This window comes from Cyprinodon tularosa, unplaced genomic scaffold (genome assembly GCF_016077235.1).
Source record: "Cyprinodon tularosa strain WSP-4 unplaced genomic scaffold, ASM1607723v1 ctg390, whole genome shotgun sequence".
NCBI classification, from domain to species: domain Eukaryota; kingdom Metazoa; phylum Chordata; class Actinopteri; order Cyprinodontiformes; family Cyprinodontidae; genus Cyprinodon; species Cyprinodon tularosa.
In genome coordinates, this window is record NW_024039108.1 from 404,187 (window position 1) to 418,066 (window position 13,880).

General features: G+C 38.9%; 1 protein-coding gene across 15 annotated transcripts in view; it reads right to left on the reverse strand.

Moving 5' to 3' along the window:
* ptprt (protein tyrosine phosphatase receptor type T) overlaps positions 1 to 13,880 on the reverse strand; it is a 471,678-nt gene that overhangs the window by 393,070 nt on the left and 64,728 nt on the right. For all 15 annotated transcript variants that reach the window (XM_038297556.1, XM_038297553.1, XM_038297554.1 and 12 more), the window contains exon 2: positions 8,485 to 8,610. In XM_038297556.1, the coding sequence (XP_038153484.1) occupies positions 8,485 to 8,610 (126 nt within the window). The remainder of the gene's footprint in view (positions 1 to 8,484; positions 8,611 to 13,880) is intronic.

The following is a 13,880-nucleotide window of genomic DNA, read 5'->3' on the forward strand; positions in this document are numbered from 1 at the left end:
CAGAGTTCACACATCTAAAGTATGAAATTATTACATTCTGTTCAATAAATGATCAGTGTTTTTATTTAAGAGTAATTTTCATGTGAATGTGCTTTACTGGAGGCATCCATGTTTGTCAAAGAACACTACTGCCACCTACTGGTTTGTGACGTCACGGTGCGGTATCGGCTGTTGATCAAGTCCCAGTGCTGTATCTGGTGTTTGTCACAACGCGCTATTATCCAAGTCATCTTGAAAACATTCTTCTTCCAAATGTTGGCTACATATTACGTGTTTTTTCTCTGGCCAGAAGTTCGATGACAAATCTTCCCTCTTAAAGTTGCCGATCCAACGACGAACCCGTCCGTGGAGGATCATGATTCGGAAAGGTGAAATAACTTTTGTTTTTTTCCATGTTTACCCAATGTGTTTCAACATCCAGCTGCCATGCATGTGGGCATTGTCAGTTTCACTATAGCTCTGGTGAATTTCAATGGTGAAGTCCTCTTGAAATCTTAAACAATTGTTGTTGATAGCAAATGTGTCTAGAGCCCAATCACCATTAAAAGGTCATTTTGACATCTAGTGTTCCACATTTCATTGTTTATTTACTATCCATTAACTCTGAAGCTTAACTTTTACAAACATGACATCTCTAGCTGAGCCCATCTCATCTCAGTTCGCCGGTTCCCTGTTGGACCTTCTCCACTCCCATAGCCTTTCCGTTACACTAAAGTTCCTGACATTTGTTCTGCACATTTTAATTTAATGTTTGTATATTGAAATGTAATTATCAAACTTTCAGAAATGTAATCTCTCTGAAGGTGATTGGGCATCCCAGTCAAATCCTTTCTATTAGTCATCAGAGGTAAGATGATAACGTTCCCTTGTCAATACAGAGATGATGAAAGAAGCTAAAGTACAGATTCAATCTAATCAGGGTTTGCTTCAAGATCTATTAGCTGTCACAGCTATGGACTTTATGACAACTGCATCTAAATAGAGTTACAGAGAGCTGGTGTGAGAGATTAGGAGAGCTGAAGTGCCAATCCCATCTCATCAGAGATAGACGCTGTCAAGTGTGGGTTATGCTCTTATAACGACATTAAGGAGGGAGGAACACGGTTACCTGATGAAAATATCATTGAGCTAAAGCGATGAAGGGAACAGGTCTGTTTTATTCCTCATGGGAATATATACACATTGTGGTAGGAAAATTTAGATTCCTATTCATTTCCAATTTCATATATTGTCAGCAATAGGGGTGAAGGACCCAAACGCAGAGATGAGTTCTTATTGAATTATATATATAATAGGGCAACATCCAATGATGCAAAAATAAAAAAATACAAAGAACCAAAAAAACAAAGAAATCAGCGAAAACTCATGTGGGGGAACAGGGACTGCAGAGGTGGAGTATCTAAGGGGAACCTAACAAAGGATGGGCTAATGAGCTGAATATGGAGCAGGTTTGAGTGGAACTAACTAGAAGGAAGCCAAGGGGAAAGGAAACAACCACAAGGGGGCAACAGAGAGTAACTAAAGACTGAATACACTAGAAAATAAACCGAAGATCAACAAAACAGAATAACTGAAAACTAAAAAATCCTAAAAAATAAGACCCAAAAGGGCAGAACCATCATATATATGTTGATTTATGAGAACTTTAAAATGTTTATTTCTCAGTCTGTTTCACCTGCAAGGCCACAAAGTGTCTGAGTGAGAGGAATGTTTGGGACAATAAATACTGTTCCCACACCAAGACACGTTGTTTCTCAAGGTTTATTCATAACATGTTCATATTTAACCAAAGCATCTGCAATTGTTTTAACTCTGACAACTTTGATAGCTTTTCCTCTATTGTAAGAAAGTGAGACGAACAAAGGGAGTGCTCAATTTTAATGGCTTCATTTTCCAAGGATATGGTTTATTAGGACTGGATCCTTCAAGGGCCGTGAAAATAAGGAGACCAGAAGAGTTTTGGATTCAAACAGGTCCAGCCTTCCATGGCTTTTACTGCACGTACGTTCTGTCGCTTAGGACCCGTGGCAGTTGACACACAAAGCAGGAAAAGAATGAATACTGAACTTCTCACTGCTGTTCTGGGTGATAATAACGTTTTCACGGAGCTTCAACGGCAGTACCTTACCAGATTTATAGTCCCCAACACTGCACATATATTAGAATCTGTCCTTAAATATCAACCAAACCTGTTGACAATTATCAGTCATCCAGGTCATAGTCATTCCAAAAAAGTAAAAAAAAACAATCCACTAGACTTTGTGTGCAAGTTTGAAAGTGTGTCGCTTCCTATCCAGGAAGCTTTTTCAATTCAAAATGACAGAAATGGCGTTGAATTCAAGGATTTATACAGTGGACCAAAAACAAAGCCTTTTTTTGGCTTAGAAAACATGCAAATTGTACCGGACGAACGGGTCCGCTCCTAAGGAAGGGGCAGTCATTTGGCTTCTTTGTTTTTGAGATCAACCAAATTAAACAAACTTTGCCCGCCACATCTCTGAACTCAATAACCATTTAAAAACTATTTTCATTCATGTGAGACAGAACTATTCACATACTTGGATTATATCAATCTGCACTTCCAAAATTCACCATTGTTTTGTGCCAAGTACTGTTTTCCTCTGAGCACAGAGAAGCCAGCTTGCTGGTACTAGCAATGAATCATGGGATACCCAAGGCTAGGATACACCATTTGTCGGCCGCATAACGAGGAGTCTTGCAATGTAAACAGACCTTGGCGCCACTATGATGTAATCTGCCTACGAATGTGGCCTTCAGAGGACTCAGCCCCAGAATTCGAATTCAGCCACTGTCTAGATCTGAACAGGGCTGAACGGCATACTGTGAGGGCTGTTTTGATTGCCTTGTTCTCTTTTTACTTTGAAATGTAAAGTACAGCGTTAACTGAGTGAAATCCAGCTATTTCCGTTTATTTAACTGGACTGTATAGCTGAGTACTTTTTTCACATGCTAACATCCAGTATAGAGCAGAAAGTAAAATGAACCTTTCAGTACCAAGAAAGATCAGGAAGTGACTCCGAACCCATGATAGATGGGTCAGCCTGTTATGGTTCTTATTTGTTGTGACTCTGAGTTTTCAGTTTTCAGTTATCAGTTGTTTTGTTTTTATTTTCTTTGATCTTCAAGCATACTTTAGTTACTCTCTGTTGCCCCCTTGTGATTGTTTTCTTTCCCCTTGGATTTCCTCTTGCCAGTTCCACCCACACCTGCTCCCCATTCTGCTCGTTAGTCCATCCTTTTGTTTGGTTCTCCTTAAATTCTCCACCTCTGCAGTCTCTCAGTGCTGGTTCCTTCTTGTTGCTGTATAATCTACTCCGCTCGTCTCTCCTCGGTTCCTCAGATTCGTTTTTTCCCCTGATGTCTCCAAGATTTTGGTTTGTTTTATATTTTAAGTTGGATTTCTGCCTCTGCTGCTATTTGGTCTGCAATTAAACCTCTCAGAACTCATCCCTGCTTCATTGGTCCCTGCATCTGGGTCCTCAAGCAACCTCACCACCCATTGTTGACACAGCCCCATTTCCACAGCCTGGACTTTTTGAAATGTATAAAGAAGTTATAACCTGGTATTTTCTATACAAAGTCCTTAAAATTCATGTTTATTCATTCTAGGAGAACTCATTCCGAGTCCTTTTTCCTTGCAGGGTGTGTATGAGCGTTGTGGATTTACCTACATTAGGAAGCCCAAGGCATTACGTAGAAGGTTTGCAGTTTTATCATTTTGGTCAGAAATGGATCTGATGTGATAATAAAGGCATCCACAGCTCAATTGAGCGTCAGCAGAGCCAACAGCAAGAAAAACAAATGACCAGCACTCAGAGAGAAGAAGCTGGGAGATGATTTTCTCCTGTCCAGCCTTATCAGATCTTTGGCTGTCAGAGCAGCGGGCAGTTGATCACTCACAGACTGTAATGGCTATCGCGCTTGACAACCGCCACCCACGGCCCGTAGATGAGACAGATAACTGACAAGAGGCCTGCATCACTGAGAGCGAGACGGAGCGCTGTAACAGCCAAGTTCGATCGGATCAGATCTACAGCGGGAGACGGGGTTGAAAACGGCAGCAGCACCACTGACAAAGTGCAGACACTGATGGGAGGAAAATTAGACGGAAAGATGATGACGATGATGATGGATGAGGGCTATAATTGATATGACTAACAGATCATTTAGGATGGAGAGACAATCACAACAGAGATCCAGCTTTGGATATGTTCAGGCATCAAGCAGCAAATGAATCAGATGATATCAGAGAGATTATGGTCTAGAAATAAAGCTTTGAAAGAAGCCCCTCTGACACCAGCATGGAGGACATTCTGCCTGAAGGACGCAGGATTTTAATTTCCCTTTGGATTGTTAGTTTGTACGCAGACAGCATAGGCTCAGCCTGGAAGTGATCAAAAGTGGAATAATTAATTATTATGTATTCCTTAAAAACATTTCCTGAAATCCATACATTTATTTAGTTTACCTGAAAGCAGAAGTTTTTTTGTGTCCATCTTTTGGTTCATCAGACTAAAACATAAATAAATGTTGTTGTGTTGAATCATAGAGGGGGGACAGGAACCAGTTAAAGTAATAGTGGGCTCGATTACAATTCCAAACCTTCGGACGAATCCCATTTAAAATCGCTCGTGAGTCGATGCAATACACTGGTTTTCCTTATATAGAAAACTTTGAATCACTCTGACTGGATGATCTGGTGAACTAAGTGTCTTGAGATGACATGTGTTGTGAATTGGTGCTATAGAAATAAACTGAATTGAATTGAAATTAAAAATGTCCAACAGCTCTAGAGGAACTCGTCTTATATTCAGCAATTATTCAGGAAGGGTTTTCCTCAGATTTTTTCATCTGTGTCTCTAAATTGTCCTTAGGTGTGAGTGTGTGTATGATTGTGCTTCTCTGTATTGCCCTGTGCCTGAAAGGCGACCTGCCCAGGTTGTTCCCTGCCTTCCATCTACAGTAGCAGCCATTCAAAATGGCCGTTCCCAGTCAAACGCCAGCCGAATGGCAGCCTACTTCCCAGCAAAATCCCCTCCAACTTCCAGCCACTGGAGTGAAATCCTCTTGCATATTTTTTTACTCTGATTCCACCCTTTCACTAAATAGCAGGGTCTGACCAGGAGATGGCACTTCTCTTTAGATCTTAATGTCCACAAATCATGACAGAAAGAATATTTTAGTAGAAAAGTTGATGTTTAAAAAGGAATTGTAGGGGACCAGCCAAGGAAAGTGGGGACATTTTGAATGGCTACTATTGTATAAACTGCTAGAAACCAGCCCCACTAAGACCCTGATGGATGAAGTTGGATTAAATTGAAAGATGGATCATTTAGATTATAAGTTTAAATGTTGTAAAGCAATTTGTATAAAAGCCAGAACCATCCTTGGTCACTGCAGCTCCCTCTGTTGCATCTTATTAACTTTGTGATCCAGGTTTTAATGTCTCCAGATATCTGGTTAAAGTCTGTTGTTTGCACCAGTTCAATGAGTTTCACCCTGATGGCTGATGTGAAAGCATTGTGTTTGAGCAACTAAAGTCTTCAAGCTTCCGCTCTGTAGAAGCCTTGTCTTTGTGTAGCTGCTCCAGATCATTTGGGCCACCTCAGACTTTGGGTCCAGTCTGAACGCATGTCCTGACCTGACTCTTGCCTGAGGATTAAATAATCAACATTAAGCTGTAACAGAAGGATCCAAAGATGGGAAGCCTGAAGAAATATTGTATTTGTAAGCCAAAATCCGACAGTTTTTCATTCAATTCAATTCAAAAATACTTTTATACTTTGAAAGGGAAATTAAGTATTTTTACCATTTATGATGTGTGGGATCTTAACATATTTTATTTTGGCATATCTATGCAGGGCTGGGTGAAAAAATAACATTCTAAATAATCCACCTTACTCTGAATTTTAAACAGACCGTATCTGAAAAACAGTCACGTCAATCAAATGGGGAAAGAGCTGCAAAGCAGGGAGATGAACAAGAAATGAAGAAAGTGTGAAAAAGACTGTGTGAGGTAGAACACGTGTTATAGAGTGGGACTGTAGGCGAGATTTAGAGGGCAAAAGAGCAGATCTGGAAGAGAAAAGGAGACGGATAGACAGGCTGTCTGAACGCTATGACAAATGGAGAAGAAGAAACCAGCTGGGGTCAAATTACTGAGTCTGCTAATTCTGGGATAGGGGGGCAGAGATAGACAGAGGGAAGGGGGGGGGATTAAGAAAAAAACAGCAGGTTCCAACACAGTATTCCTATTTGTCAAATAAATGAATAACAACTGTAACAAATAATCTAAATAGTGTTTAATCAGCCTTTGGAAATAATCTTTCAAAGGCTGAAGGAGCTCATTGTTCCGCTGTAGCTACCAGGTCTGATGACGTCATCATATGGCAACTCCACTCGGACAAACTGTATTGCACCCTTTTCTTCAGGATCGAATCTCTTTTAGAGTCTCAACATATTATTTCCTATATTTGCTATTATTTGACATATAATTGGTGATCTAAAGTAGCCGAAAGTAGAAAACAATCATTGTCAGTCTTGAAGGAAAGTACTTTCCCAGTTGTACTATACAGGTGCTGGTCATAAAATTAGAATATCATGAAAAAGTAGATTGATTTCAGTAATTCCATTTAAAAAGTGAAACTTGTATATTATATTCATACATTACATACAAACTCATATATTTCAGATGTTTATTTTGTTTAATTTTGATGATTACAAAAGACAACAAATGAAAATCTCAAATTCATCATATCAGAAAATTAGAATATTGTGAAAAGGTTCAAAATTGATGGCCCCTGGTGCCACACTCTAATCAGCTAATTAACTCAAACCACCTGCAAAAGCCTTTAAATGGTCTTTCAGTCTAGTTCTATAGGCTACACAATCATGAGGAAGACTGCTGACTTGACAGTTGTCCAAAAGACGACCATCGACACCTTGCACAAGGAGGGCAAGACACAAAAGGTCATCGCTAAAGAGGCTGGCTGTTCACAGAGCTCAGTGTCCAAGCACATTAATAGAGAGGCGAAGGGAAGGAAAAGATGTGGTCGAAAAAAGTGTACAAGCAAGAGAGATAACCGCACCCTGGAGAGGATTGTGAAACAAAACCCATTCAAAAATGTGGGGGAGATTCACAAAGAGTGGACTGCAGCTGGAGTGAGTGCTTCAAGAACCACCACACACAGACGTATGAAAGACATGGGTTTCTGCTGTCGCATTCCTTGTGTCAAGCCACTCTTGAACCACAGACAGCGTCAGAAGCGTCTTGCCTGGGCTAAAGAGAAACAGGACTGGACTGCTGGTGAGTGGTCCAAAGTCATGTTCTCTGATGAAAGTAAATTTTGCATTTCCTTTGGAAATCAAGGTCCCAGAGTCTGGAGGAAAAGAAGAGAGGCACTTCATCCACGTTGCTTGAAGTCCAGTGTAAAGTTTCCACAGTCAGTGATGGTTTGGGGTGCCATGTCATCTGCTGGTGTTGGTCCATTGTGTTTTCTGAGGTCCAGGGTCAACGCAGCCACATACCAGGAAGTTTTAGAGCACTTCATGCTTCCTGCAGCTGACCAACTTTTTGGAGATGCAGATTTCATTTTCCAACAGGACTTGGCACCTGCACACAGTGCCAAAGCTACCAGTGCCTGGTTGAAGGACCATGGTATCCCTGTTCTTAATTGGCCAGCAAACTCTCCTGACCTTAACCCCATAGAAAATCTATGGGGTATTGTGAAGAAGAAGATGCAATACACCAGACCCAACAATTCAGAAGAGCTAAAAGCCACTATTAGAGCAACCTGGGCTATCATAACACCTGAGCAGTGCCACAGACTGATCGACTCCATGCCACGCCGCATTGCTGCAGTAATACAGGCCAAAGGAGGCCCAACTAAATACTGAGTGCTGTACATGCTCATACTTTTCATGTTCATACTTTTCAGTTGGCCAACATTTCTATAAATCCTTTGTTTTCATTGGTCTTCAGTAATATTCTAATTTTCTGATATGATGAATTTGAGATTTTCATTTGTTGTCATTTGTAATCATCAAAATTAAACAAAATAAACATCTGAAATATATGAGTTTGTATGTAATGTATGAATATAATATACAAGTTTCACTTTTTAAATGGAATTACTGAAATCAATCTACTTTTTCATGATATTCTAATTTTATGACCAGCACCTGTATAATTGTCTCACAGAATCCTTGAAACAATGTTTTAATGCAAATAAAAAGTTAGGCAAATATTCAAGAGAATCCTGCAGGTGTATTTATTAATGCATTTGTTTATGTTTATATATTAGATACACACTTTTATCCAAAAGGACTCATAAATGTAGATAAAAGCAGTGATCTGAATCTCATTAATGGATTCCTAAGAAATAAATCAGTTGCTTCCTGGACTTGGAAACAATTCAGAGTATTTCCCAAGAAAACAGTGAGAAGTAATGTTCGGAGGCCTACCAGTCGGCAGGGCGGGGTCCATGGTGGGTTTTTCCCAGGAGTTGACCTGTTCCCAAGTAAATCCATTGGTTCCTAAAGACACGCTGTATCCACAGCTGCTATAAGACTCCTCAAATGTACAGCCACCTGAAATAAGAGATGAAAAATCACTGTTAAGGATTTAAAAACATCAGTTTCTGAGTAAACATCTACTCCAACAGGATGAGCATGATTGTTAAAATTTCAAGGAAAGGGTAACAGCGAAAAGAAGAATCCTCCATCTGGAAAGTGAGATCAATGGTTTGGACAATATGCCAATGCAACTGTTTGTTAGTCTATGTCCTCAGGGGGCCACCATACCTCATGTTTAGATGCATCTCTGAACAAAGAAAGCAGAAATAACTATATAGGGTGAGCTTTTCTCTAAATATGTTTGCAGTAAAAGCAAATGTGTAAATGGAAATTTGAAAAAAAAAAGCAATTCAGAAAATAAACTTAAAATTCTTTTTTAAAGGTTAAGGTAAGGTTTTAAGAGTAATTTTGCTGTTTTCTCTGATTTAAAAAAATAGAATATTTTTTTATTATTCTATTCTCTTCACCTTGAGTCCAATACACTCTTGACCAATAAAACTTTGTTGCAGGCTAAGAAATTAATCTTTGCTCCTCACTATAGAAGAAAACCCATCCGATTTTAAGGGAATGGATCCTGAAAAAGCAATTTTTATAAAAATGCATGTTATAAAATATAATCTGGGGAAAAAAAAAATTGAAAATAAATTTGCAAAATTAACATTTAAAAAAAATACAAAGTTTAAGTTCCTCTCATAGCCTTTTTTTTAAGCAAGACCCTTTTTTAGTCTCATGTTGAGTTTGGGTTTTTTTTTTTTTTGGGTTTTAAAAACAATGGAACAAAATTCACTCCATAAAAGAGAAACCTACTAATCAACATTTATTGCTCATCAATTAGGATGCAGCTTTAAAACTACAGCTTTATCTTCTTATTTTTATTTACCCAAGAAGCAACAATATAACTTGGATTTAGGTGCCAACAAATAAAACTCTCATAGCTTCACATATAATGTTTCTTTTAGCAAAAAAAAAAAAAACATAGAAAAAAATAATTAAAAACGACTCCCTAATCGGTGTCGCTTCAAAAAAATTTAAATAACATTATTTTTTGTTTAAACCTCATATCTAATTACAGTTCTATAATGTGATATTTCCCTTAATGAATTAGTTATTAATTTGCTGTTTGAGAAAATAGAGCCTTTGGCAGCAGTCTGAGTGTTAATAACAGTATAATAGAAATCAAGTTGTCAGCAGGGTTCACCGCTGCCAGAACGAGACAGACTCTGTCAGTCTATCAGAGCGATGGCAGAGGGGAAAACGAAAGGAAGATGAAGAGAAAAACTTTTCGTGTCAACATGATTAAGTCACAGTGTCTCATCATTATTTCATGCCCCAGCTACGACGCATTTTCCACTACATTAGCTTTCTCCGTTAGCCCCGGGCACCACATCCACGCGCATAAACACACTAATTAGACATATGCTTTGACACACAACCGTTTTAATTTGTTTTGAAGCATCTGAAATGGGAGAATACCGTCGGTTTACTGAAGGATATCTCTTAATGCCTTCTTTGTTTTCTTATTTTGATTTTTTTGTAACTCATATTTTCTGAACACCACAAAGAGTGTGATTCATGTTCTAGTGGAGAAGCTGAAAACATGCTTCCAACATTAAGTTATTTAAGTAAACTTTGTTATCTAAAAGGTCATAGCTGTTTTTTGTTTTTATGGAAACACATCATCTAGAATATTAGGAGAGGAAAAGCAGCAGCAGCTCTACAAACTGCTGATCTAACCAGCCCATCTACAGATCTATAGATCTGCCCTGCTAATATTAGAAGGACGCGGTAAGGACACACCTTACAGTAACAGAAACCATAGCAGCAGTATTACTAGACAAGGCAAGTTTATTTCTGGGACACAATTCAGTAATGCAACATTTAATAGTGCCGTACCTGAAAGCAAAACACACAGAGGAAATACATCATGAGATAATTAAAGACCATTAAATTATCAATAATGAAAGCAAATAAAGTTGCTCCTTAAATTTAACTCATAATATTTAGATTCGGTCAAATGCTGATCTAAATGAAGGAGTTTTTAATTTGCATTTAAAGCAACTTTTCCATTTTGCTTAGCTCAAATTCCAAAGTTAATATAAATCATTTTAGAGTCTATGGCTGCTGCTGTCAGAATGTTCCAAAAAAAAAAGAAAAATCCAGTGGAAATTGTTTCCAACTTTGAAGATGTTTCGCTTCTCATCCATGATGCTTTTTCAATTCAAAATGTCAGGAATAGCGTTGAGTTTGAGGTTTTTATAGATTAGCGCATCAAAACCTTGTTTTTGTTTAGAAAACATGCAAATAGAAACGGACGAAGGGGTCCACCCCTTAGGAATGGGGGTCGTTTGGCTTCTTATGTTAGCCTGCAATGCGCCATACCTGTCTATGTCTCTAAAAGGGGGGGTCGTTGAAGGGGATTGTTGGATTGGCTCAATAGACGAGGTCCTCCACTGTCATCTAGAGAGGCTGTCAGAACATATTAATATTTGTTAAACTAAGTTATTTAACAATAACTTCACTTAACCAATTTTTAGGTTTTTAGAGAATAGTGTTTAGCAAGGGTGTAACTTGGTTGGTGGGGACACTCGGGTCGAGGTTGATGGAGCTGCAGTAACTCCACCCGAACGCTTTCATTAATTTTTGCATTTTTCAAAAATGAGCTCAAACATATATTTATTGAATGCTTTCCTATTGTTGAGAACACAAGAGAACCATAATACACTGATATTTATGTTTATAGATGTTAGAGAGATGCCTTTTAGTGCATTACAGATATAGGGCCCAAAAACAAGAATGTATATATAAAAAAAAAACGAATATCAGCCGATTCTGATGCCAAAATCGATATATAATGAATCCCTTGAAGTACAATTTCAATTCCATCCATCCAGAAAAGTATGGATATGCTGCATTTTAAATATAGCATAACATTATTTTCTTGTAAACTTTCTGGTAAACTTGGTGAAATATTTTATTGCATGTTGCATATCCCAGTAAATCTGTTTCCCCTTTAAATCTGCAGCTCTCTCTGCTTCTCTCTGTACTCTGTTTAAAAAGATTTATGAACCTCTTTACTAATATAATGATGCCAGAAACCAAATTTCAAGATATGTAGAAGCTCTGTAGTCTGATTCTGTCTGTACAGTACGAAAACGTTAATTTTAACCTGTAACTGGGAGTCATGGTCCTCTGAGAAGCCACAATTTTTTTTAACTAGTAAAGAACAAACTATGTTTTCTCAAGCTTCTTGTATAATATTACTAACTTGTATAAACTCATAATCTGTTGCCATTTTTAGCTGAAATAGCGCCGGATGTCTAATGTCTTTTGATAAAGCTAATAGTTGGAGTGGCTCAGATTATCCTGAGCTATCTCTATAGTTAAGCTGCTATAGGCTTAGACTGCTGGAGGACATAGGGACCCCTTTTTTTAATCATTCTGCTTCTTTCTATCTGTTCTCTCACTCTGAAGAATCTGTTAGTTCAATCTCTAACGTTCTGCTCTCTCTGCTTTTTTTCATAGTAGCTTCATCTGGTCTGTTCCTGTTTGGCTGTGACTCCATCCTGGAGAGAAATATCAGCTGTGCTGCTGCCATCAACACCTTTGTTTATAGATGCAGGAGATCTGCTTGCTTTTCCAGTGTAGGCCGGTTTCTCTGACTGTGACAGAGCTCATCTACCTGGCTGTGTGTTTCCTGGATGGGAAACACAGAGTTGCTTTTTGTATCCCTGCTTCTGTCCCCTTGAACACCAGTCGGCCTCAGCAGATGGCCGCTCACATTGAGCCTGGTTCTGCTGGAGGTTTCTTCCTGTTAAAAGGGAGTTTTTCCTCTCCACTGTCGCTACAAGCATGCTTAGTGTGAGGGATTGCCTTCGAGTCAATGAGTCGATGCAATCAGCTGGTTTTCCTTAGATAGAAAACTTTGTATCAATTTGACTGGATGATCTGGTGAACTGTAAAGTGCCCTGAGATGACATGTGTTGTGAATTGGCGCTATAGAAATAAACTGAATTGAATTGAATTCATCTCACTTCAGGATTTTAGTTACTGAGCCATTGAGTCTGGTTAATAGTTTTTAATCTTTCAAACTGGTTGAAAATGCAACTCAACACCCTCTCCTCTCCTTGAAAATCACCAAATATCGGTTTCAAACTGGCATGTTTGCGACCTGTAGAGCAGGAAAATCCTGATGCAACTTTGATTAACCCTCTTCAGGGCAACACTCATGTACCAATGGTTGGAAATGAAAACAACATGTCTTCTTTCTGTTACGGAAACCACCTCCAGCAGCGACTGAAGACTAATAAAACCAATTTCTACTTAGAGATATGAAAATGGCAACTATAAATTAATCAATACTGAGATAATGAGGCTTCAGAGGCCCACCTTGCTGTCCGGAAATCTTATTAGAAATGAAAAGAAATCAAAGTGATCTCATTAGAAAAGAGCTGTAAACATGCAAAGAGGATAATGAGCAATCCATCAATATTCAATACCTGCAGTTCTAAAATGACGATGATGAGGGCAACGCACCATGAAGATGCTCGGAGCTGTGGCCTCGTCTCTGCGTGCGTCTGATCCTAACACAATCGCACATACGCTCCTGCATACGTGTTTACTGTATGTGTGAACACGTGTGACGATAAGAAGGGGAAAATGAAGATGTTGCAGTGAGATAGACGTGTCTAAAGCGCTTCCTCTCCACTAATTATGTAATAACCGAGATCACGAATGGAAACCGCGCCTAATGAGAGCAACCCTGAACATGACAGCTAGGGTTGCCCACTCACTGAAAAAAAAGAGACACCTCATGTGTGTTCCAGCTGACCTGATTGCCTTTACCCCTCCTGGCGTGGCGATTTTTTTTAGCGTGAAATTATTTTTTTAACTATTTGGCCGTTATCTGCATTGAATTAGATGTGTATTTGCAGTGTGCTTTATATTCATTATCGCAGATTTTTCCACCCTATATTTCTGCAAAAAAAAAAAAAATTTTCAGAGGAGCATTGCTATGCAAAGTTGCCCCAAAAAGCAGCCTCAGCATTTAAATGACTCCGTTCGTCCCCCATATTGCTCAGTTGTCTCCTGCTATCTTCTCCGTGAGCAACACTTGGATCGAACAATGGGATGAGGGTAGGTCTGCCAACCGCCCTGTGAAAAACGGAATCGTTCCGCATCTAGAAATAGAAGTACCTGTCCAACATTAAGGGGAAAAGGTACGGACTTTGTCCCAAATTACCTTGTCCCTAAAAACATAGTCAGTAAAAAGCTAATGGAAAATGAAG